The sequence below is a fragment of the Pleurodeles waltl genome, chromosome 5 (genome assembly GCF_031143425.1).
Source record: "Pleurodeles waltl isolate 20211129_DDA chromosome 5, aPleWal1.hap1.20221129, whole genome shotgun sequence".
NCBI classification, from domain to species: Eukaryota; Metazoa; Chordata; class Amphibia; order Caudata; family Salamandridae; genus Pleurodeles; species Pleurodeles waltl.
In genome coordinates, this window is record NC_090444.1 from 104527185 (window position 1) to 104553318 (window position 26134).

At 42.7% G+C, this 26134-nt stretch overlaps 1 protein-coding gene across 3 annotated transcripts in view; it reads left to right on the forward strand.

Annotated features, from left to right (window-relative positions):
- Positions 1-26134, forward strand: part of ESCO2 (establishment of sister chromatid cohesion N-acetyltransferase 2) — a 182005-nt gene that overhangs the window by 67797 nt on the left and 88074 nt on the right. For all 3 annotated transcript variants that reach the window (XM_069233721.1, XM_069233720.1, XM_069233722.1), the window contains exon 4: positions 20245-20341. In XM_069233721.1, the coding sequence (XP_069089822.1) occupies positions 20245-20341 (97 nt within the window). The remainder of the gene's footprint in view (positions 1-20244; positions 20342-26134) is intronic.

Consider the following 26134-nt stretch of genomic DNA (forward strand, 5'->3'; position numbering starts at 1 on the left):
TACTCTTCCATACTATCAGCAATTATTTTTGAACATCCCTGATGAACAAGTTTCCTGATTGACATAAAGTTTTTAGGTAGAGGGGATGAAAATTCGCACTAGGTAGGGCTTGAGTGTTGTTTTGGTAGATTAATGTGATTGTGGGTGCATTCTTCTTGTGAACACGTGTAAGTCTTGGCTCCCCATTTGGCAGGGTGTGTGTCCTGATTGTATTAGGTATTGCATTATGTTGATCATGCTATTTTGTTGCATCACCTAGATGCTGTAGAGTTTCATTTTGTGCTTGGTTCTCACCCTTTCTCTGTAGATCAGTGGTCTTCAAACTTTTTAATGCCGTGCCCCCCCAGTTGAAAAATAAAAATCATTGGGCCCCCCTCAGAATTTTTCACAATTATTTTTAGAAAGATGGCAATGTTTAAATAGGTCTAAACCTATTTAAACATTGCAGTTAAGTAGTGTTACCTTTTTAACATGCTTCTGCTTAAAACAAAGGCATGTTATCTGTATAATATTTCTTTTGGCCAGAGTTTGGCCCCCCGGGATCACTTAAGGCCCCCCAGTTTGAAGACCTCTGTTGTAGATGCTCAATGTCAGTTTGGCTTTTGCATTTTTACGGTTGTACCTGTTGCCATGGACTAGGGGTTTTTTCAAGATCTGTTTTATCCTGCTGCCTGTTCAATCTTTTTGTTGGTCCTTCTGCCAGCTTTGCCCAGGCCAAAAGGACTTGCATGCCAGCAATACCTAGCTCATTTCTATGCTAAGGGAAGAGCGGTCATTGGCCACAAACGTTTAACATGTGAGGTTAATCTGGGAGCAGATTGGGAGCCATTTGCTTAAGTACAGTACAAACAAAACAGAGGTGGTGGATCAGTGAACTAATTATTAGCTCTGGGAGTCTGTTGAGCCTCATGGTCACAGGTTTGAGTCCCAGAAAGCCCACACAGCCTATCGTGCTTCCAAGGTCCATGAAATTACAACTGTTGAACTGGTTAACAATAAAGATCAGCGCAAAGAAACCAAAGCCTTGGGTGAGTGTGCGCTGTACAAATACATAGGCTAATGGGAGATCATCTTGCCTAGAGAGATGGGAAAAATGCCTTCCCCAGTTAACACAGTCGGTGACTTTGATGTCAGACATGACTCCGATCTTACAGTGGTACATCAAATCTCAGCTTTCTACTCCACTTGTTTGTTGTTCTTGTAGTCCTCAGTTATGAGGGGGATAGACGTTCAGTTGTAACCACCATTGACTCGTATTTGAATTATGCCAAGTCTTTATTTCATGGTCCCTCTGATTAACTTATACCACAGTGGTTCTCAACCACTGAATTATAACTGGAAGCTGGGAGCTCTAGCCTCTGCAATTCTTTGTTTTGAACCCTAAAACGATACTCAAAAATATAGAACACGTGCATCAAATACACAAATTATTAAATTGTATTTAATTCACTAACAAAAACATATGAAAATTGAAAGTTTAATTTTAATCAGAAGTTTGGAGCATCCAAAGTTTGGTTTTCTTGATGAAGTAATATGCTGGACTCCGTCATATCATTTTGTCTTTTTTGCTTCATATGAATGCTCTCTTCCTGTTGGATTTTACCAATGCTTACATTTCGGCCACCAATCGCCCATACCAGATTCATTGTGGGAGCAGCAATGGTAGAGCACAAATCAAGATAAGGATACAAACTTAATTTTTAACTTCCACTTTCAAATTCCTTCACACACAGCATTTTTTATTTTTTCCCCCAATATATACTTCTTTAATCTGCTAATATTATTCAATTTTCAGAACATCCACAGACCCGTTGATTATGCTTTAAGGACCCCCAGGGGTACACAGACCAAAGGTTGAGAATCACTATTTTACATCTTATTCAGGCGCTGTTCGTGACTGGAAACAATAGATTTACCCATGCTCTTTGTCTACTTCCTTTGGGTTTCTCTGAATGAGCGAATTTCCTTCAAAGTACTTTGCAATGCGCTTTGTAAGCTCTTTAGCGATCACCTTAGATTTATTTTCATTTATATTCTTCCTTCTGTGGTTTTGGAGTCCTCCACCTCCTCTAAATGAAGATTGGGAAAAGGGTATTTAGGACTGAGCTTCTCTATATAATCTACCATGTTGAAACATCTACACTATAAGCTATGACCTATCTCTGCAAATAATTTTCAGACAAGCCTATAAATCTCTAAATTTGGCAGGCAGGTTTCTTCACCCTTATGCCAAGAAACATGGTTTACAAGTACTGTAGAAGAGAGTATTAATCACAGGATTACATGAGAATAATTACATCTGCATATTGGTGATCGGTTTCAGTTAAGACACTCTTTAAATCGTCTTTTGGCTTCTGATAAAATACAGCCCCTTGTTTTTCTTCAAGTCTGATGTTCCTGCTGTTATGCGAACATGACCCCTGCCCACCTACTGTAATTTAAGTAGTTCCTTGGTTGTCCTCCTGTAAAATTTGTGTACAATTTTTCTCAGTAATACTAGACAGGGTAATCTTGTCTCACTAAAGAGAAAGTCCAAACACCTGCATCTCCTGCTAAATAAGAAATCAAAAACTCAACTGAAGACTGAGAATTAAGAAATTAGGCTGGTCTACAAGTGGAATGCAATTCCATCTTTAAGAAAGATTTGAACATTATCGGGATGCCCTGAAAAATGGTCCAGTTGGCGGCTTGAGGAGATAGTTACTGAAATGAAGTTGCTGCTACTGTGCTGCTTTGGATAGTAGGTTGATCTGTTTCTGTAGTTTTAACTACACTTAGGAATCGCCCCAACAAATGTCAAATGGATATCTTTCAGCATCCCATCCCTGAAACTAACTTCTTGATTTAAACTGAGTCGAATTTATCATTGAAGTCTGCTGTCTCATTCTTTGAATCTGGTAACTTGTATTGTACAAGCAGCAATGTCTCCAACACATCATCTAAGGTGGCCATTTTCAGAGCAAACCCTCCAGGAGGTATGAAATGTGTGGAATCGGTATAGTATTCTGTTAGACTCTGCATCACACTGGGAAATACCTCTGGATCGGTTTGATACGTCAAAGGGTCCACTTGCAGGCACTTGTCACTCTGCTTTGGATTACAGTCTTAGTAGCCAGTAGAGGGGAAAGATCTTTATGGAAAGGTCAACTTGGAAGAACACTCTTAAAGACAAAGGAAAGAGTTAGATAAAATCTGGTTCGTTTCATAGACTCTTCTAATTCTTCCTTGTTAACAGTGAGAAAGGAAACCTGTAAAGACACCCGGAAAGATGCTTGTAGAAGGACACCTGTTAAAACAAGGGAAAACGTTAGCGAAAATCTGGTTCGTTTCATGAATTCTCCTAACAATCAACTGAAAGAAACACTTAGTTTGTGGTCTGTGCCTCATATGAAAAATAAGATATCTCCTCAGGCCTAATCACTCTAACTAATCTGACCTATAATGTCGAAAATGCAAGAGATAAAGTCAGACATCTCTCAATATCATTTAGAGTTAACTCACTCTTAACTTGTGTCCACTAAGGCTGCACAAAGAATTAACTTGTTCTACTGCTTTTATACATTGTTCTTTTTGGCCCGAAAAGTCTTAGCTTGTTGGTTCAGGCCTTTGCGGAAAGCCCAGCACTAATCTTTTAGATTATTCTGCCAGTGAACACTAATACCAAGCTTGTCAGCTCTATTTAGCCAAGTTGTTTAGCCAAAGACAGAATGTCAAATTTTGATTATTTTGCTTCTTTAGTAAAATGCCACCACGAATGGCAGTGCCTACATCACTCTTACTGACCTCAGATGAGTTCACATCAACTGCAGGTCCTTTTTCACTCCTTTTACAAGGCTTCCCGAACTCCAGCAGGGCTTCTGGAGTCGAAGATCACTCTAAACAGCAAGTCTTCGGGCGCGGTGCTCTTTATAGGGGACCTGCCAAAGATGTCTGTTGTCCGGTGCCTGCTGAGGCCTGTAGTCCTAATTGTTCAGACACAGTCACCATTGTCTGACTCCTAAAGGCCGAAGTGTTTCCTGGCATATCGTGATCTCAGACTGTGCAATGAAAGTGAATTTTAGTTACTATCAATTATGGTGACTCTTATCCCTCCCTGTACAGTTACTACACTGTCAAAGTTCATGACAAGCATAGGCAATGTTAATAGGTCCGGCGTATGACTGAAAGTGTCATTGATAGTTTCAGGCATTCCATAAGTCATCATGCATGTACTGTCACACATCTTTACATTCATGCATCCCATTGACTCTTTCTTGTATTCTCCCTTTGACTCAACCGCAATAAAACACACACAAACTCACCACAGATGCAAGATAAGCCAAAGGAATGCAAGTAGAAAAAAGAAAGCATGCTGCCATCTAAACACGGCAGGCATATGCTTGCAATAACATAAGTAAACCTTTCATCGGTTGTCAGTTTTTCAAAGGTATTATTAAAAGTCCATCATTGTTTGAAGTTCAAGCATGGCTGGCAGGTTTAGAAGCAATATGTTGGCTATCTTGTGATGGTAACATAATGATAAACTATGGACAATAGCGTTCTACAATGGTCTCCTAGTGTAGAGGAAGTGGCTATGTGGCATGCACCACACTGCAGATAAAATGAGCAGCAAGCAAGCGACACATAGTATCCTCTCAAACATAACAAAACTTTAAAGTGAAAAGAGAAGGAAAGAAAAAGAAGGGGAAGAAGAAAATTGTAAACTAAAAAGGAGAAGCACGGACTGGGAACTGTAAAGGAGAAAATTCAAAACGAAAGGACTGGCTAACCAGCCCTGACACTGAAGCGAAATCATTGTCCGGTGAATGTACACATGCAATCGGAAAATAACATCATTCACATGGCAAGCGTGCCAGTGACTGATGTAGACTGAATCATTACCCCGTGCAGTTTGCTGTCCAATGGAAAAACATACCTGGCCCAAAGGTCCTCTATTTGTATAGATATATGCATAGATATATTTTTTTATATGTGTATTTTTTTCATAGATTTTTTTTTTTTTCTTTTCTTTTCTTCTTAATATTCACCAAGAAATATTAGTGCAAATCTTCTCCCCCACAGGGTTTATCAAAGGCAGTAACAAACACCAGACAAATTCCTTACAAAGGCAATCTGTGACAGTTCATGTAACAAAATACCCATTTGTCAGCTTTAATACAGATAATTATTAGTCTATCCTTAAAAGTCTGATTTTAACATGTTTTCAGTCAATACTTCTGTTTTAGTGTGTTTATAATAACTGTTTTCATAATAAAGAAGAATAATTTTCAATAGAAATAATTTTCATAGTGAATCAATCGGGCATAGGCCTCCGATGCAGAGTGTTAGTTTGCCCACAAGGCACTCGTCGGGCATACAGCCATAAAATTTCATAATATACAAAATTACAGTTGTCTAAATAAAATATCTCTCATAAGAGGGCCTAGCAAGTATTCTGACAGTACAATCGTCTGCATACTTTTTTTTTTTTTTTTTTTTTTCCCCAGGGGCTTAGGGTGCGGGGGTGCTAACTAGCACCAAAGAGGTAATGCGTAAGATTCCATGTAACAAAATACCTATATCTGGCCGCGAAAAGTCATGAAAATGTTACTAAACCTGCAGGTTGAGTAACTTGAATAATCTACTTTAACTAACTGTAATGTCTTTGGCTTATAAACGGGTCTCAAATTGTTTGATCCTAGGCAAACATTTTATTTTAAAGAGTCCTTTTTATTCATTCTCACATATGAGTGTACCTTCAAATATGTGAGTTCAGCATTTCTGCTGAACAAAAAACTCTTTTGTTTGATTAAATAGACTAAACCTTTGCTCCATGTATAATAAGAATGTAGCCCCCATATAGAGTACACATGATCCATGACTTGCCTCTTAGTTTACTAATAGCTTTGCCATCAAGGCAGGAGTTTTTCTCAGTTTATGTTTAAACACTTACTTTTAACAAATATATTACTAAAGCATGATGTGGTAGCACGCTGTCATTTACAGACAGTAAATTTCCCCAAAAATGTCCAAAAACCTTCCCACTAACTTGAAGCTTTACTGATAACACTATAATGTGTAATAGCAATAATCAGTGAAAATTGGCTTTCAGAAAGCATATTTATCATTTACACATCACCAAGTAAAGTGTTCTGATTTGTTTTCATCCTATTAAACCATGTTGTTTATCACACAGAAGTTGAGAAAATGGACTTTAACAACCGCTGACCTGTATTTTGAAATGTTTCTACAGTTCGCTTATTCAAATGTTGTGTGGTAGGAAAAACCTGACACTCAACAGCCTTTCGTTTCACATTTTTTAAAGCAGGCCAGACAGTTCACCTTACAAAATCCTGGAACTCTGAAATCTGAAGGAAAAAAAGACAAATTGGCTTATGACCTGTCTCTGAACACAGAGCAAATGTGACAAGAACAAGATTTAAACAAGTCTTTGTTGTCCGGTCACTTTCGGACTGAACAAAACACCTGTTCTTTATAACTTTAAAAGCCTATTGTCTTTAACTTATGCTTTTCCCAGTCAGAATGTCAGGCCTAAAACCTTTATCTTTGGCTCATCATCATGACCAAACTCTGGCCTTCTCTTTGGTCATAAGCCTTCCCACAAGGCAACCATTGGGTATGCCCTAATAAAATACAAAATATGTACAAAAGACAGCTGTCAAAACAAATCTGTACTAATAGAACCTGATAAGGATTACCTTATTCTAGAAAAGATTTTAGAACCTCTCTACCTGGAAATAGGTTTGACAGGAACGATTCCACAGTCCTAGAAGGGGTCCATAATCTCCCCCATCTTTAAAACTCTGGACCGGTCGCTCCCCGATAGCTGTCGTCTGATTGCCTTAATTGACAATGACGCAAAGTACTTTGCAGGTCTGTTATTGGATCATCTGCTTGCATGGTCTACTTAAAAGGGAATAATACCCACAATCCAAACAGGATTTTCCAAAAATACTGGCACCATCACGAACATCATGGCCATTGCCTTTTAACCGACAGCTATAACACTGAAACGTCAGCTCCATCCATGCTTTGTTGATTCCAAGGCCGCATTTGACCACGTGGACAGAAATCTGCTGTGGAAGAAGCTTGAAACCTGGGGGCTTCCACATCCACTCCTATGCCTGATAATAGCCCTTCATTCGGACACATGGGTCCAGATAAAATTGGGTACATGCACTCATCTTTTAAGGCAGATCCCTACTACCAAAGGTTTAAAACAGGGTTGTGTTTTGGCCCCTACACTGTTCAATCTATATTTAGCAGACTTAGCAGGTTCACTCACCCTTACAAACTCGCACCCCCCCAAAAATTGGGGACCTGGAACTACCATGCCTCATGAACTCTGACGACCTCGTACTGATCAGCCATATGGTAATAGGCCTTCAGAGACAATTAAACGCCACTCAACACTACTCTGCCACCAATGGCTTGACAGCAAACTTTGGTAAAACATGTACACTGTGAATAAGATCAAAGGCACCCTCGAGAGCTTGGTTTTGGGGTAAGACGCGACTGGTTTAAACAGACCAGTATAAATATCTTGGAGTAATTATTGACATATCGGGTAACATAATGCATCAAAGGAAAAGCCTAATGGGAAATAGCCTAGCCACAGTGCTATCTCTAAAAGGACTAAAAAAGTATCTGAATGGGCCTTCATACACCCCCTTCTTAAAAGTGCTAAAAGCCAAGCTCCTGCCCACAGTAACATACGGAAGCAAAGTACAAAGAGGCAGGGATTTAGATATCTTAAACAACGCAGTGAGCAAAGTTTACCGGGCGATCTTTAACATCCCCAGATTCACCTCCCCCACCCAACTGAGACTGGAGTTTGGTCTACTGAACCAATCCCTGGCTCGATGCGTTGCCTACATAAACTTCTGGAGCAAAGCCCGTGGTGCCTCCCTGGGCACTCTTAACTACCATATGTGGCAAGAGCTTGAACGTAGGAACACCTCCCTGTTCAGAATCCACTTAGATGATTCACTTAAGAAGACCGGGCTCACCGACCTTTGGAGGATCCCAATGCCGCACAACGCCTTCAAGAAAGCAGCTGGAAAATCAATTCGGCTTCAGTCACTATCTTTTTACGGCGGTCTCGTGCATGGATGACTTTGCACACTTACATGTCTTTGGCACCTCAGTCATACTTAGGCCACGGTTTCTCGAGATGAATAAAGGGACCATTCTTACAGTATCGAATTGGTCTCTTACCACTTGCTTTAAATGCGGCTCCCGTGCTGAGGGACGTAACCATCTGTCTGCTGCCTCTGTGGTGAGGACACAGAAGACCTCCTGTATGTCCTCTGCTCATGCAACCATCTTGCACAAGAACGAAAAGCCCTACTAAAGAACAAATTTACGAAAAAGGCATATCGGAACGGAGACAAGCAGTGATGGCGTGCTTCGCACCTGGGGACCTGCAGCTGAACTGTGCTTTGATGAAGTTTCTATTACAGGTGACGCAAAAGCAAGATTTAATAAATCTGCACCATCCCCCCTGTGATTCACAGGAGGATAGTTCACAGCTCAATGCCTGACAATGGACTTTAATGGCATTAAGCAATGCTCTACTCACTCTTAAGCAAGCAAAATCTTAAGTAGCAATATTTTACTACTTTTTAAAATGAGCTCCTACAGAGCGCATATTCAAATGACTGGACAATGCGCATAATCCTTCGATTTAGTAACATCACAAATGTATTTTTAAAAGTGTTTGCTTCTTTTCTCCTTTTTGTTATGGTTTTAAGTAACTAAACAATAAATCTTACTACTAGTACTACTAATAAGGATTACCATAGTACATATCGTCGGTCCCCATTGTTTGTTCAGGTGGGCCACCAACATCCTTCTCTACTACAGTAATCTCCAAGATTCCATGTCACAAATTACAGTCTATAACAGTGTAGTGACAATCTACTCTTTGAAGCCTTTTCCCTTTAGCACATGCTTTTCACAAAAGTAAGTAAAGCCTTGCTTTGTCGTACAATTTCACTATAAACTGATCACACCTAAGGAATCTGACATAACATTTCCCAGTGAACTGATGAGGCCTCTAGCCTTTACAAGTGGCTTGACACTATGTACAGCCCAGGCCTTCTGAAGTGTGCATACACTGGCAACTATCCGGCATAAACTAATAAAATTACAAATGTGTACAAAATTACATTTGGCAAAACAATATCAAACCCCATCTGGAGGGCCTTACAAGAATCATCACAGTGAAGTTCTACTTTAAAGGTTTGGCAGAGTCGGTGACCAACATTGAAATCCTTGACATGCAAAGAAAAACTTTTCTATGGCCTGTAACATAATGTGATATAAATCCACTGTTTTATGCCTACTAGCTTTACCATATGCTTTCCGCAATAAATAAGTTAAACCTACTGTAATTTCCACTATAAAATAGGCTGGACCTATGACATTGGCGTTAAATTTCAATGGACAAGTCAAGCCTGTAGCTGTTTTCATTGACTTGTCACCGTAACCAACTCTGGCATACTGTACGGTGAGGTTTCCCACAAGGGAATCATTAGGCTCACAGTTATAAAATGACAAATTTACACAAATTTTTCAGTTGGCAAAGCAACATACTTTATCTTCTAGTGGGCATTTCTTGTGCTTTGTCAGCGGGAGTAACTAATGCCCAGACCCTTGCCTTTTACGATAATCTGAGATTCCATGGAACAAAAAAACAAACAAGTTTTTAGTTCGGACTGATAACCCGTTCTTAAATGGCTATTGACTTTAACTTATGCTTTTCATAATCAATATGTCGAGTCTACTGCATTTGACATAACTTTTCATAATAATCAAGCATGTAGCCTTTTTCATTGGCTCGCCATTATAAGCAACTTGAGTCCATTGTATGCAAGCTTTCCACACTGCAACCCTCCACAGCAGTCATAAGATACAGATATATACAAAATCACATTTGGCAAAGCAAACTACTATTCCCTTAAGAGAGCCAAACGAGAATTATTGTAGTGTATATATTCTACCCCCAGATTTTGTTTGGATGAATCACCAAAACCATTCCATACTATGGTAATTTGTGAATTTCCATGAAACAAAATATCTGCCTACAAGCTTACATACAAAAAATAACAATCCATCTTTTTTAAAGCCTATTCTTATTAACACATGCTTTTCACCATTAGCTGATGAGGCCTACTGGCTTTGTCATACTGCTTCATAATAAATAGACGAAATCTGGCATGATTTTTCCATATGAACCAAACCCTTTAACATTAGCTTTACATGTTACCCATGGAGACATACTAACCTAGAGATTCGATCACCGCTCCACCTGCCTGCTGGAGCTCAGAGTGCAGGAATCTTCAGTAGTGCAATGGCCTTCCCGGCACCTGGGAGCAGAGCTCGCTGCGGGTGCCCTGTGGTGGTGGCGCAAGGAAAGCAGAGGACATGCGCGCTCCCCGACCATCGCAGCGGACGTGAGCGGGGGCTCGTGAGGGAGAAGTGGGCTGATTTCTGCCCGGCTGCCACTTGGTTCTGCTTTATACCCCGCCTTGATACCGGTGAGCATGCCGCAGGGCCAAGACACTCATGGAGGCCTGCCTGAACTTTGGTTGTAGAGGACTGTCAAAGACTGCCTCAGGTGAGGAGCTGGAGGGCCGGAGTGAACACTGGTCCTAAACGTGCTGTGCCACACACTGTTGCCTGAATCTGCACAAAACAGTTTACCACATTCTCCTTGCGGATCTGGTATTGGAGACTGGGCCTGCACTAGGGAGATCACAGCGGACCTGGGCGCACCTCTACATAAGTGAGTTGTTCCATTAGCTCATAACACAATTGATGTAAGTACTGCAGCGGGCTAACTGTGTGTACTACAACCCCCACTCCTCCTGTGCGATTGGGAGGCATTAACTGGCAGATGCTACATGATTGGAGGAGTATACCACTGATTATATATGCTCGAGGTGAATAGTGCTAACATTGGTAAAGCATAGCTCGTTGGGGCCCGAGGACTGCAAATTCACTTATGGTCCACTGTACTATTAAACCAATGGACAAAGCAGACAGGCACCAGATTTGAATCTAAGCCTACCCCTAGCCCCCAGCATGATGATCTGTCGGACTCTGAACATGATGTGCAAACCCAGGGCACCTCAGCACTGGAAAGTACACTTTTGGCCATGCAACAGAGCTTGCATTCGATTGAAAGTAAAATAGACACACTAAACCTACGGATAGATCATATTGCTACTAAACTAGACAAACTAGCAACACAGCTGTCTGAGGCAGAACAGCACATTTCTGCAGCAGAATACACACTGCAAAACAACTGTGAAAAGTGCCTCAACATGGAGAAAGTGCTCAATCTTATCCGAACGAAGATCTTGAGGCTTGCTCGTGCCGCAACAATCTGCGAATTACTGGTGTTCCTGAGACCACCAATACAGGGAAAATGGAGCTCTAGGTTGAGCGACGTTTTTGGATCGCAAAATTTCTCCAATGTGCTGATAATAGAACAGGCTCATCGATCCTTGGCAGCAAGACCGCCTCCTAGGGCCCAGCCGTGACCCATTATAGCGCGGCTCCTTAATTACCAAGATTGTGACACGGTGCTCTGCTTCTCCATACGGCACCAGAGAAACAACATCGCCTTCTTCATGGACTTCACGGTGTCTGTGCAGGCATCTCATAAGGAATTCCTTCCGATAAAGAAGAAACTGCAGCAGGAGAGCATTAACATATGCAATGCTTTACCTGGCAAGATTGCGCATAGACCATCCAGACGGTCAGAAGCTTTTCTCTACTCCCAAGGCAGGAAGGGATTTTCTCCAAAAAGTTGCCACCGGCTGCCGGGCGTCACCGGCAAAGGGACTGTGCGCATCTTAGTTTTACATTGCTGCCCCATTATTTTACAAGTTTGCGCAAATATCTATAGTTTCTGTACACAAGTCACAAAGGTTTTGACAGAGGTAGAGACGGAACTTATTCCTTGAATTCCACACGTCTTTTGAGTTATGTTAAGCCACTACAGCCAATGAATTGCAAGCTGGCAGCGGTCACTTTATTACTGGCCAAGAGGACAGTGGTCATTCATTGGGGTAAGAAATCACATCCTCCGCTCCAACAATGGCTACATGACATGCTGTATTGCAGAGCTCTACTAGAGACGTATGCTGAAGAGTGTCGGAGACCCTCTTGGCCAAAAGACTTTTGGACACCCACGAGCACCTACCTACTGTCACTTCCTGAAGAGACTAAACGGGTAATACTGAGTAATATGTTTCATGAGTACACTACACGCAATCTGTTATGCTATATAAACCTTGCTATTATGCCTCCACTGTATATCAGACTTGATGGCAATGTTTTTGTTGTTAATTGTCTTTCACAAGTTGAAAACAACTAATAAAAAGAAATTGAAATAAATAAATGTATGTATAATATTTGCCAGCTTCTGAGCACTTCATAGTTGTGATCTGTGTATAAAAACATTATGACAAAGCAAGTAAGTCTTTATTTAGTGTGAAAAGTATAAGTTAAAGGTAAAGAACATGTAAGGGTAAATTGTTATTACACTATGCTAAAGCCTGTAGGCAGGCATTTTGTCACATGGAATCCCGCAAGTTACTGTAGTAAGCAAGGGTTTTTAGTCCTATTGACACACCTGAACAATCCATGGGGATAGGCAATTAGCACTATTGTAATCCTTATAAAACTCTACTTGTGGTGATTTTGTATTGCTTTGATAATTATATGTTGTACTTTTTTGCAATTTTATTGTGGTAAACCTAATGGTTGCCTTGGGGGGGGGGGGGGGGGGGAGAGGGATAGTCTCATGACCCAGCACAAGTAGGTCTGATTGCTTGTGGTGACAAGCCATTGATAAAGGTTATAGTCTTGCTTTTTTATAATAAGTTATGATAAAGGCAGTAGGCTTGACGTATTGCTAGTGAAAGGCATTTGTAAAAGTCAGTAGGCATTTAAGGCTAGGTTTGTATTACTCTGTATTAAAGTCTATAGATTGGTGTTTTGTTACATTTAATCAGATTCCCATAGTAGGCAAGCATTTGGGGCTGGTTACCCCTGGGTATTGAAGATTTGTACTGCCAGAATTCTGGCTGGGCCCTCTTAAAAGAAAGGGTAATTTACTTTTCCAGTAAATTTGTGTACAATGCCATTTTATGACTGTGTGCCTGATGGTTGTGTAGGACAGCGCCGAGCGTGCCCAGTCCCTCCAATACGGCTGCCATCAATATCCCACGGTAAAATGAGGGACAGGAGCAAGATGGCCATAACCGTGCGACAGTCTGGTCGGGAGACATAAAAGATGAACTGACCTAACCCCGGCATTGGGTATGAGGAGGTTGGAGGATGGGGAGCAGCGACAGGAGCAACATGGGAGCCAGAGGAGCAAGAGACACGAAGAACCTGGGACCTTGACAGTTTGGGAGAAGTGACGCAACGCAAGGAGAGCGACCGAAGGATGAATTGGCAAGAGGAGACGGAGGAACATGAGGTGGAGAGTGTGCAGAAGTCCAGTGAGCCCCAAGAGCAGGTGGACGCTGAGGTTTCCCCAACCATGGTCCAGAAGGACCGTGGTCTTAGGCAAGTCATTGCACCGGCGGGAGGGTTCTTACAAAGGTGGTGGGCTGGGATGCAAGGAATGCACAATAAAAGCATGCAAAAGTCACAGAATTGGACACTAAAGTGCAGCATCAAGTTCCAGTGCACTTGATAATGGACACGTTTCTCCTAAAGCACGTGCACTTCCCTATTATCAGTCCTACCAGATGCTTGGCCATAGTGCTGCAGGGATTGTGTGTGGGGGATAGGGGCAGGAATCTACCAGCCACTGGCCAGATTATGTGGTACGTATCCCAGGCATCTATTGGTGAATTCAGGGGATGTACCCAGAGCTCCTCTCCAACCCCTACCTATTATAGTCACACCTTTCAAGTGAATAGGAATGGACTTGGTAGGTCCATTGACTCAGCCTGCTAGGGAACAGCAATAAATCTTGGTAGTTGTAGACTGTATGTAGGAAGCTGGCCAGGTATGTGTGGTGGTTACCTGAGGTACTTACACCAGGTCCAGGTAATTTCCTATTAGTGTAGTTAGTGTCTAGAAGGCAGGCTCTCTAGAGGTAGATATGGATGAGCAGCCAAAGCTTATCTAAGAGACATCCAAAGCTCATGCAACACTACTGTAGTCACACAGCACTTACACACATGAAAGAAAACACTTGGTTACAAAAATAAATGTAGGTACTTTATTTTAGTGACACAATACCAAAAAGTGCTAGAGAGGCAACCCTCCAAAAGGAGGTAAATAACACACTAGATATGTACGCTAGTAATCTGTAATAGGCATAAAAAGTGATAGAAAACAGTGCAAATGCAAACAGACAATAGTGACCCTACGGGGAGTCCAAACCATATACTAAAAACATGGATTGCGAGCACAGGACTCCCAACTAGGTAAGTGGAATATGTAGAGGGGAACTGGGTGTACTAGGAACCCCCAAAGGTAAGTACCACAGTGCCCCCTAGCACCCGGGAAGAAAGGAGTAAGTTACTGGATCTTCCCCAAACTACCGAAAAGGAAGAAAAAGAAGAAAATGCAACACCCAGACAAGACTGCAAGAAACCAGCGGTGGATTCCTGAAGAGGAAGACCTGTAGAAGAAGGGGACCAAGTCCAGAAGTCACAGAAGAGTCCAGGAGGAGCAGGAGCTACTACCCACCCAGCTGTAGCTGCAGGAGTTGTTCGACGGTAGGACGAAGATTGGAGGATGCAGTCGACTTCTCACGCCGGATGGATGATTGCAGTCGGTTAGTGGTGTGGAAAAGCCACCAACAAGCCTTGGCAAAGGCAGAGGTCGTGGTGAAGCATAAAGTGGAACTGCCAGGGACCAGCAAGGTCCAGGAGGACTCAACCCACGGGGGGAGACGTAGAGGGACCCTCAGCAATGCAGAGAGTCCAAAGAAGAAGAGGCAGCCCCCACAGGAGACCCATTGGATGGCGAACCAGGAGTCGCAGAGTAGCCCATGCAGCACAACTGGAGAAGGATACCTCGCGCAGGAAAAGCACGCAGAGGGCTGTGCATCACAGGAAGGAGTGCTGGGGCTACACAAAGATCCCTTGGCGGAGATACAAATAAGCCTTGGTAGACTTGGTGCACGGGATAATGTCCTGCGTGGTAAGACAAGAGCTTACCTCCACTAAAGTTGGACAGCTGGCAGAGAGGACCAAGAGGACTACTCTGGACCACCACCCGTGATGCAGGATCCACGCAGCTCTGGATGAGAGGACATTCATGCAGCCGGTTGTCTTTCCAGTTGGTGCCTGCAGGTGCAGGGGAGTGACTCCTTGACTTCTTCCTTCTTGTGCAGACTGAAGCCTTGCCACCCTCAGAGGATGCACAGCTGGGGAAATGTTGCAGAAGCTGGAAGGAGCTGTGGAAACAATGGTGCAAGCAGAGTTTTCTTGTGGATGCAAATTATCGGTTCCTGGAGGGTCCAGTCGTGGTTCCAGTGGCTAGAAGTCAAAGTAGAGGTTGCAGAGGAGTCCTGCTGGAATCTTGCAAGCCGAATCTGAGGACCTACCCAAGAAAGAGACCCTAAATAGCCCTGAAAGGGGGATTGGTCACCTAGGCAGGTGACCACCTATCCAGAGGGGCTCTGACGTCCCCTGCCTGACCTGGCCACTCAGATGCTCCCTGTCAACCTTGGAAACAAGATGGCAGAACCCAGGGACCCTCTGGAGGAGCTCTGGGCACCACCACTGGGGTGGTGATGGAAAGGGGAGTGGTCACTCCCCTTTCCATTGTCCAGTTTTGTGCCAGAGCAGGGACTGGAAGTCCCTGAACCGGTGTAGACTGGTTTATGCACAGAGGGCACCAAATGTGCCCTTCAAAGCATACCAGTGGCCTGGGTAGGCTACTCCTCCCAAGCTGTGTAACACCTATTTCCAAATGGTGAGGGTGTTTACCTCTCCCTTCCTAAGGAAATCCTTTGTTCTGCCTTCCTGGGCTTGAGCTGTTCAAGCAGCAGGAGGGCAGAAAACTGTCTGAGGGGTGGCAGCAGCTTGGACCGCCCAGAAAACCCCATAATGCTGGTAGGAACAATGCTAGGGATTCTCTAAGGAGCCCCCAGGGTGCATGGAATCATACTTCAGATACTGGAAACCGTATAGGGGTAAGATTCCAACATGTTTGATACCAAACATGCTTAGGTTCGGAGTTACCATTATGTAGCTGAATATAGGTAGTGACCCATGTCCAGTGCCCGCACTTACGAAGTCCATGAAAATGGGACTGGAGTTCGTGGGTGCACCTCTGCTAGTGCGGGAGTGCCCTCCCTCACAGGAACATGCACCTTGCCCTCTGAGCTAGGAGGGCCTGCCATCGGGGTGACATACACTGACCTGGTGCAGTGACTTAGTGAAAAGGATGCATGCACCCTTTCACTCAGGCTACAATGGCAGGCCTGCAGTTACACTTTGCATGGGCTCCTCATGTGTGACATAATACATACTGCTGCATTTAGATGATATCTGAGCCTTGAAAGCCTGCAGTAGTCACCTTCTTGATGTCTTGTGTTAGACACTAGTCATTTCTGTGCAGACTGCGGTATCTTAAACTAATACTACAGGTCCATTGAGTCAGTTACGGATACTTACTTTAGCAAGCTGCTGTACCTGAGCAAACGTTTGAGAACCATGACCTAATTTTCAGAAGAACAAACTTTTGTGGTACACTTAGTTTTAACAGACATGACAGGCCGATGATTTTTTAATGTAATAATAGATATGCTCTCCAAATTCCTTGAATGACCAAAATAACACATTCTTTACAATGATTTGTGTTTCTCTTTAATAGCATTTGTTTGTACCGTTGGCACCACCCTTTGATATGACTATTAGACTGTGGCCAAGATATTGATCTGCCCATAAAAGTGGCAGATGGTGAACTGCCCTGGAGGTAGAACACTTATCAGAGTAGGGTGTTGGCCTGTGGTATGTGTTCACTAAAATCATTAGACTTCTGAAAAATCTTGGTGGTGGTAGTGATTTTAGCAAATTTGAAAAACCCCTTCTGCAGCAGATTATGGGGGTAAGGACTCGTATCCATTTCTGTGTCAAAATTAAGCCAAGTTCTGCTTTTTTCAGAAAAATTCATGTATATAAGTTTCAGCCCAAAAATGGTAAGATTTTAGTATGTGAGCTGGTGGTGCAGTTTGGACCATACTGTTGCAAATATATTTCCAAAGCATCATGCAGTGGAGTCATTTACAGTCAGCACATTTTCTATTGAAATGGCCACAAGATGTCTCACTGACACACAGTTTTACTGCTATAACTACATAACGTACATAAGATAATATTTGGAAATCGCATTTCTTTGGATATTTATGACATGCACGTCACCAAGTAAAGATTTGGTTTGGTCCTATTAAAATCTTTGTTTTCATCACACTTCAGAATTACAAAAAAAAGTGCTTCATTTTTGCTTTCCTGAATGCTGATAAATTCTGAAATGCATACAATTCATTTACAGGTATTTACATGTTGTGTTACAAAACAAAATGACATAATTCAAAGTAAATACCATTCCCCAAGTTGGGTAAGCAGCAGTTTGTCAGAAGACATAGCAAGACTTCTGACTTTTTGGCTTCAAAACACAGCAAAAGTCACAAGATAAATGGAAAATGTAAAGATATTTGTATCATGATTTACCAGAAATTGGCTGGCGTCCCACCAGTGTGTTGCAACCCACAATTTGGGAACCACTGTCTTGGGCTGTTAGTAGAGGCCCTTTGTCGCTGTCACAAATCTTTGCTAAAGCAGGGCGTAGTATTGTAAGCCCTGACTAGTGAACACTTGAGTCAGACACTTGCTTGTTTTAAAAAAAAAACAAAAGAAAAACTGCTGTACCTTAGGCTTACGCTGTTACTAGAGATCCCTAGTGTCTGAAAACAAATTCTTCTGTAAAAACAAGGTGATGGACGTAATGATTGTATTAATCTCACTCGCCAACAGTCGCTCGGGCCACTTCTCAATCCATAGTTTTTTCACTCACCATGCCACCTCAGTTTGGACCCAGCCATGAGCAGATCTTTTCCATCTGTAATTTGTGGTATGTATATTAGTAAGTTTATGATTATATGTGTGATGGTTGCATTGTGTGAAGCTTATGCTTAGTACAGTAGACCTGAGTTGGTTGTGGTGACAGGCCTATGATAAACGTAGGCTAGATTTGGTCACTAGGAAAAGTTCTGCACAATGCCATAGTTCTCTTCTTATTTTTTTTTTTTTATGCAAACTTATGACGAATGCAAAAGACCTGTCTCTTATTTATTGCGAAAAGTATTTGTTGAAGCCAATAGGCGTTTAACTTTGAACTGTTATAATATGGGGCTACAGACTGTAGTGAAGTATATTGTCACATGTAATCTCACCGATTTCCATAGTAGGCAAGGGTTTTTGTCTGTAAAACCCTCTGGCAAACCTTGGGGGTAGAAGCTTTTCACTGCGATAATCCTTGTTTGGCCCTTTTGAGGGGGGTTGTTTTGCCTCTAATTTTGTACATATTTGTAATTTCATAGCTGTAAACAAGATGGTTGCCAGCTTATGTGCACATCAGTAGGTCTGTGTTGGTTATGGTGTCAAGCCAAAAGTAAGGACTACAGGTCCTAATGGTTCATTGGGACAGTCATTCCAGGTACCTGGGTTTGATTAGCTTATTATGAAACACTGACAGCCAGCAGATCTGACATACAGTGTATGTATTGCGAAAGCATATACTAAGTTCAATAGACTTTTAGGGTTGATTGTTATTTCACTTCGTCAAAGCACATATGCAGGTATTGTGTTATATTGAATATCAGATTACTGTAGTTAGGAACGATTTTGGTGCTAATGACCCGCTTCAACAAACTGTGCACTATAATAATTTTTACTCGATCTTCTTAGGCAGAATTTATTATTATTTTTACAACTGTGCTGTGAACATATTTGTAAGTTTAGTATGGTAAATCTAATGGTTGCTTTGTGGGAAAACCTTATGCTTGATACAGAAGGTCTGAAATTGTTAAGGTGACAAGCCAATAATGTTAAATGTTATCTTTATTGGTACATTGGAAAAAGATATTTCAAATGCATAATTGACATTTCCAGCGAAAACAAAAACACACAAGTACTGTAAACAATAGCTGCTCATGTTCTGGTCATCTATGTTGTCCTTGTGCTGAATTTTGGAATATGGCATGATTCGGGGAATTTCACGTACCAAGCACAATGTAAAAATGTGTCTATAATTTCTTAGGAATTCAAAGCCCCATCTTTTTTCATGTATAGAAGATTACTTTGAATGCATGACAAGAAGTAGCCTCAGTGCATCCCCAGCTTCTCATGAGAGGTACCTCTTTTCTCCCATACCCGCATATAGTTTTGGCTCAGATGCCCCCCCAGATAAGTTCTTATTGCATTTCTCTTCTTCACACACGGAGCATCCAGAAAGAATAAAAAGGACCTTCTTGCATCAGTAACATGCACTTTTATTTGCTGCCTGTGTTTCTCTATCTTTTGTACCAATAGATCAGAAAATGATGATCTTTGGTCTTGCAAGAAGCCTCTCAAGCACCTAGCTACCACTTCCTTTGATACTTCACACTTTGAAATTTGTGGTTCTGATGCCATTTTACAAGAGTTACATGTTAATTTCCTTATGAAGTTGGACTATCAGAACCTTAGCTAGTGCTCATTACTTCTCCTTACATTACTTGTTTTTTATCAAATTAACTATGCAGGAAATCTGTCACCCGTTCTTATCCAGTGTTTGAGATTTGTTCGCTATGAGACTTGTGGAAGAGTTAATCAGTGTTCCCACTTGTTCTTTATCTTTGCTTTCTCTCGCTTACCCCTTAAGCTTTCATCACTATAACCTAAACCCCTCACACAATAATCTTGCACATCCTCATAGAAGAACCTCAGGAACACACCACAGTTTCCAAGTTCCATTTCGTGCTTGGCAGACTTTGAGATACTCTAAGCTTATGAAGAAATGAGTCTTTGAAGAACATGTTGGGCCTTGCAGTACAAATATAAAGCAGTAGACTGTTTTACCTCAATGTAAGTAGTTACCTTTTTTGACAAATGCATGAACACTATGTAAAATGAAAGTATTAATATTAAATATTCGAAATAATTTTAGGTTGAATGAGAGTTCCTGTATTTCTGAGTACATTCTGTTTTCTGCATGCAGGTTTTAGACTCTGATGCTGAATCTTCCTCTGACTATGAGATAGACTTGGATGATGGAGAAATGATTTCTGGAACCAGTCAAAATAAAGATGACGAAGGTAAATAACTTGCTCATCAGATTACTACTTATTGAGAATGTGAGGGTTAATCTAACTTTACCATTATTTTATAAGTTGCTTTCATGAATTATGTAACTCATCTTGCTAGCCCAGCTGACATAATAAAAATAAAAAAACGAGTTGTTAAAGGCAAAGTGCTTGTAAGGGTGAATTGTCATTACACTGTGCTAAAGCCCGTAGGCAGGGATTTTGTCACATGAAATCTCTAAATACTGTAGTACACAAGGGTTTTGGTCCTAGTGACTCACCTGAACAAACCATGGGGATAGACTATTTGCCATATGGTAATCCTTATTAGACTCTACTAGTAGGGATTTTGTATTGCTTTGACCATTATATTGTGCTTTGACTCGTACACTTGCCGCTCTGGGCTGCGGCGGCTGAGGAGCACGCGCATTGCCTGTTTGTCGCTGTCTCTGCAGCAGTGCCTCCAGCGGCCCTGGACTTGTTCTACACACTGGCGCCTCTTGCTTCGAGATCGCCATCCAGCGTTGAAGCTTCTTTCTGGGCAGGCCTTTGGTCAAACCACTGCGCGATCTGTGCTTACTGGGGAGACACGTTTAAAACTAGACTTCTTGGGAGTGAAGTATTTGGTGCATTTTCATTTGTCGCCAGGCAGGTTATGGATGCAAATGGGGGCTGAGGGTGATATGTTGAAACTGTGGTCCAACTATTTATGTACTGAGAGCTACTACTGATCAGTGGAAAGTACTGTGAGCTACTGTAGGCTGAGCAACTTGCACATTACAACCAGATGCCCCCCACACCCAGGTTAGATGACTTTAAGCCTTATGTCAATAGAGCCAGGTATTTGAACAAAATACTTTGACTAGGGGCACTATGACAGGGCTGCCATGTGTGTCAGCGAGAGCATGGTCCTTGGGGATGTATGAACATGTGTGCGTATGAACGGGATATATGTGTACAAGTGACTGAGACTGTCTCTTATGTACTTGTGGACGATAACCTACTTTTCACCATATGTGGCACTGTTGCATGTATAACACAAGCATATAACCATAGTTTTTTTTTTTTTTTTTTTTTTTTTTTTTAAATGTGAAGTATTTAAAGTGCGGAAAAATGTTCTGCGAAAATGATCAGAACACAGAATATTTTTCTGCACTTAAAATTTCTCCCACTTAAAGTGATGGATGTATTGTTCACTTATAAATATGGCACGAGATTGAGAAAATTAAACTGAAGAGTTAACTTTGTTTATATAGATTCCATAAACTCCTAATTTAAATTTTCTCCCACTTCCAAGGGTAATATTTACAAACACCAGTGGCCTGTAGACATGGTGCCATATTTATAACAGAAAAATACATTTGTTTAACAAGGAAGCAATTTAATAGAAGAAATATGCATCTTAAAAACTTAAGACATAATTGGCTTAATTACTTTTGGAGAAAGACATTAAGATATAACGTTTCATAGAAAATGTTTTCTTCACTTTACAGCAGCCACATTGACCCTTGGGCTAGTGTGACCTGCCCCCACCGCCGGCGCCACCTGCTAGTGGACCCGCGTTGAGTTGCTGGAAGTAGAGGCCCTCCTCCACCCCAGGTTCCTGACTGTCCCTCATCCCTGGTGGTCTAGTGGGCCTCCCCACTAGCGCTGCCAGCGCTTCTCCTCTGCGCCGTACTCCCGTCTTTCTGCTTCTCAACTCGCTCACTCTCTCTTGCCTGCTTTTTTTCCAGATTGTTTATTCTTCCTTCTACCTTAGCCACTTGGGCTTCTCTTGCCTTCTCTGATGCCACCTTCCATTTTCCCGCACTCTTCTCCTGCCCCCTCCCCCAGCACCCCCCAGCACCGTACCTGCTCTGCTCCGCCCACCTGCCTCCCAGCTACGGCCCCGCCCACCCGCCTCCCTTCGCTATTTATGGTGGCCCGCCACTTGCACGCCGAAGGCAAGCCTGCCTGCGCATGTACCGCACCCAGCGCCAGGAAGCCTGGCCTCCAGGCCGCTTGCTCCTACAGGGCTCTCACTCTCAACGCTGGCAGATCGCCTGCCTGACACGCCACACCTCGAGGGACACCAAGGGACTCTTCACCTGCTGTAACTGCAACTTCACCAGCCTCCAAAGCACCGCCCCAGGGACCCAAGAAACAGGACGCAACCACCTCAGCTGCATCATCATCAACACTTAATCTATAGACAAACATGCAGAAAAAAAATCAGGAACCTCCTCGACTCAACCACCCCAGATGTTGCCTTCTTCACCAAAACCTGGCTCAACCCCTCCTCGACAGCGCCGCAGCAATCCCCGACGGATACAAGATTATACGTATGGACCGCACCAATTGTCCAGGTTGTGGCATCGCCATTGTCTACAAAGACACCCTTCGCATCTCCACACACTCCGAAGACTTCTTCAACCACCATAGAACAGCTCCACTTTCGGATAGGGACCAAGCCTAACACCACACTCACCCTCATCTACAGATCTCCAGGACTCCGCCCCCCGTTTTGCGACTCCATCGCTGATCTCGCCAGTACCCACACTCGCATCCAAGGACTACATCTTCCTGGGGTACCCATGTCCTCGGGAGGCAGACCAGGGGGGGTTTAGTAGAGCTCTGGTGTGGGGGAGACAAGTAGGCACACAAAACACACTCTCAGCGGCACAGGGGCGGCCAGGTGCAGTGGGCAAACAGGGCGTCGGGTGTTGAATAGGTTCAATGGAGGGACCCGGGGGTCACTCAGACGTTGCAGGCACCGGGGGGCGTGGTCGGTTTCTCACAGGCCTGGGGGCTGCGGGTGCAGTGCTTCTCCAGGCGTAGGATATCTTTATCCCGGGCAGTCACGGTCGGGAGTCCTCTGGATTTCCTCCTCAGGCGGCGCCGTGGGTTTCCAGGGAGGTCAGCCCAGGGTGGGCACATCTTTGGAGTCGCCTGGGGATCCTCTCTGGGTCGTTGGTTTCCCTGAACACGGGCCAGGGGCATTGGGTGCAGAGTGGTGGGGACTCATGTTCCTGGATTGAGGTGAGAGTCCCTTTAAAGATGGTTTCTTATTTCTTGGTTGGAAAGGTCCGCTGTCCACCGGAGTTCTTGATCCTTTGTTCTTGCAGGGCAGTCCTCTGAGTCGGCAGAGGTTGCTGGGCGCTCAGGATGCGTCACTAGTGCAGGTTCTCTGAAGTTGGAGACAGGCCGGTAGGGCTGGGGCCAAAGCAGTTGTCGTCTTCCTTCTTCTCTGCGGGGTTTTCCAGCTAGGCAGTCCTTCTTCTTTGTATGTCATCAGAAATCTGATTTCGTAAGTTTAGGGTTGCCCCTAAATACTAAATTGAGGGGTGTGTTAGGGCTGGGGGGCAGTAGCCAATGACGACTGTCCCTGAGGGTGGCTACACCATCCTTTTGCCTCCTCCCTTTTCCTATTGGGTTAAATCCTCCAAAACAAGATGGAGGATTTTCCAAGGAGGGGGTCACTTCGGCTCTGGTCACCTTAGGGGTGGACCTGGCTGAGGGGGTGACTCCTCCTTGTTTTCCTCATTATTTCCCTGGACTTGCTACCAAAAGTGGGGGCTGTGTCTGGGGGGTGGGCATCTCCACCAGCTGGAGTGCCCTGGGGCACTGTAACACCAGGCTTGAGCCTTTGAGGCTCACCAACAGGTGTTACAGTTCCTGCAGGGGGAGGTGTGAAGCGCCTCCACCCAGGACAGGCTTTGTTCCTGGTCAGAGTGCACAAAGGCACACATCCCATGTGGCCAGAAACTTGTCTGGGAGTGGCAGGCTGGCAGAGACTGGTCAGCCTACCACTAGCAGTTGGGCTGGCATGCAGGGGGCATCTCTAAGATGCCCACTGTGTGCATTTTTCAGTAACTCTCACACTGGCATCAGTGTGAGTTTATTGTGCTGATAAGTTTGATACCAACCTTCTCAGTATTCAGTGTAGCCATTATGGAACTGTGGAGTTCGTGTTTGACAAACTCCCAGACCATCGACTCAGTATGGCTACCCTGCACTTACAATGTTTAAGAATTGACTTAAACATTGTAGGGGCATACTGCTCATGCAGCTATGCCCTCACCTGTGGTATAGTGCACCCTGCCTTAGGGGTGTAAGGCCTGCTAGAGGGGTGACTTACCTATGCCACAGCAGTGGGTTTGTGGGCATGGGACTCTGAGGGGAGTGCCATGTCTACTCAGTCTTTTTCTCCCCACCAGCACACACAAGCTGTGAGGCAGTGTGCATGTGCTGAGTGAGGGGTGCAGCCTTTAGAGACGTTCCCTGGCCACAGGGCCCTTGGTACCAGGAGTACCAGTTACAAGGGACTTCTCTGTGTGCCAGTGAAAATAGATATATTTGCACACGTAACAGTAACACAAAAACCATTCAAGTTTCAATGATGTATTCAGATCATATTGCACATCTAATATATACAGAAACAAAAATCAAATTGTTTTGCAGTCCAATCTCCAATCAAATCTTCTTCCAATATAGGTTCCACACAAATCAGTCCAAAATATTTGTATTATCTCCACAGTCCAAAAATAGTATCTACAAGTCCAAATTGAGTTTCCTATATGATTAATTTCAGAGTTATCAATTTAGTCCAGCAACTTCCTCCTTTATCCCTTAGTCAAATTGTGTTGTCTTATGTAATTTGTTCCAAAGTTACCATTCAGTCCAGCAACTTACTCCTTTGTCCCTTTGTCAACACGTGTTTCATCCGGGGAGTACCCCTGGATTTCGTCAGGACCTCCTATAATAACATTGTGCACATAATGTTATACATTACATATATTGTATATTCCATAAACTATTCGATTAGTTGCATTGTGGCAAAATTACATGCTTGGCAGTGGAAATATATGTATATATCTATTACTTGATTGTAACATGTTTAGCATTACTACTCCACATTTCCAAATCCAACTACCATGTGTGAAAAACTGTGACTAGTTATCCAAAGTGTGCATGCATATCCTTTACATCACAAGACAGACAGAAGTGTACATCTCATGCACAGGTCACCCTATTTTGTAGTGTGTTCATAGAGGATGCTCCCCAAACTTAGCCAAGTTTCTCAAGCTATATTTAAAGTAATCATACCTTCAGAGTAACCTTGATTGTTATCTATACACCATAGTATCCTTTATAGCTTATTTGTTTGTTTCTTATATCCTATTTTAAACACATGTAAAATATTATAACTCTTCAGCAAACATTTCTTTTTAAGTATAATCTAAAAAATATACATTACTGCAATGTATATATATATATATATACCACTCACCCAGTATGTCTACATTTTCTTTATTTTCTTTTTAGTAGCTCCAATCGTTAATTATAATCTTCTTTGTATCCCTATAAAATTATATGAAGAATGCAATATTTGATAAATCCTTGTCCTTAAATCCAAAATCACCCACAATATAACCTAAAAATTATATTCCTAGTATTCTATTCTTACCTGATAAATATATTAACGTAAGCGAGTACGCTATTGTTTTGCCGTCCTGTTCGGCTCCAGTGTTAGAAACCGAGGCTCCGTAACCTCCAGCCATTCATACGTCTTTCCTTAAGATGGAAATGGAGGAAGGACTTCAAACATTCCCATCACCGTTTCCGGGATGGTAGAAACTAATGACGGACTTCTTTTCAATATTTCTGTTATAACAATAACATTTCCCCGATGTTGTCAACTGCAGCTATAATGTTCCAATCTACTCCAGCAGTAATATATATGCGGCTTTCACCATTTTTTTTTTTTTTTGAAAAAACTAATAAGTAAAATGCAGAAATAGTATATTATCAAACTTCCCTATAAAT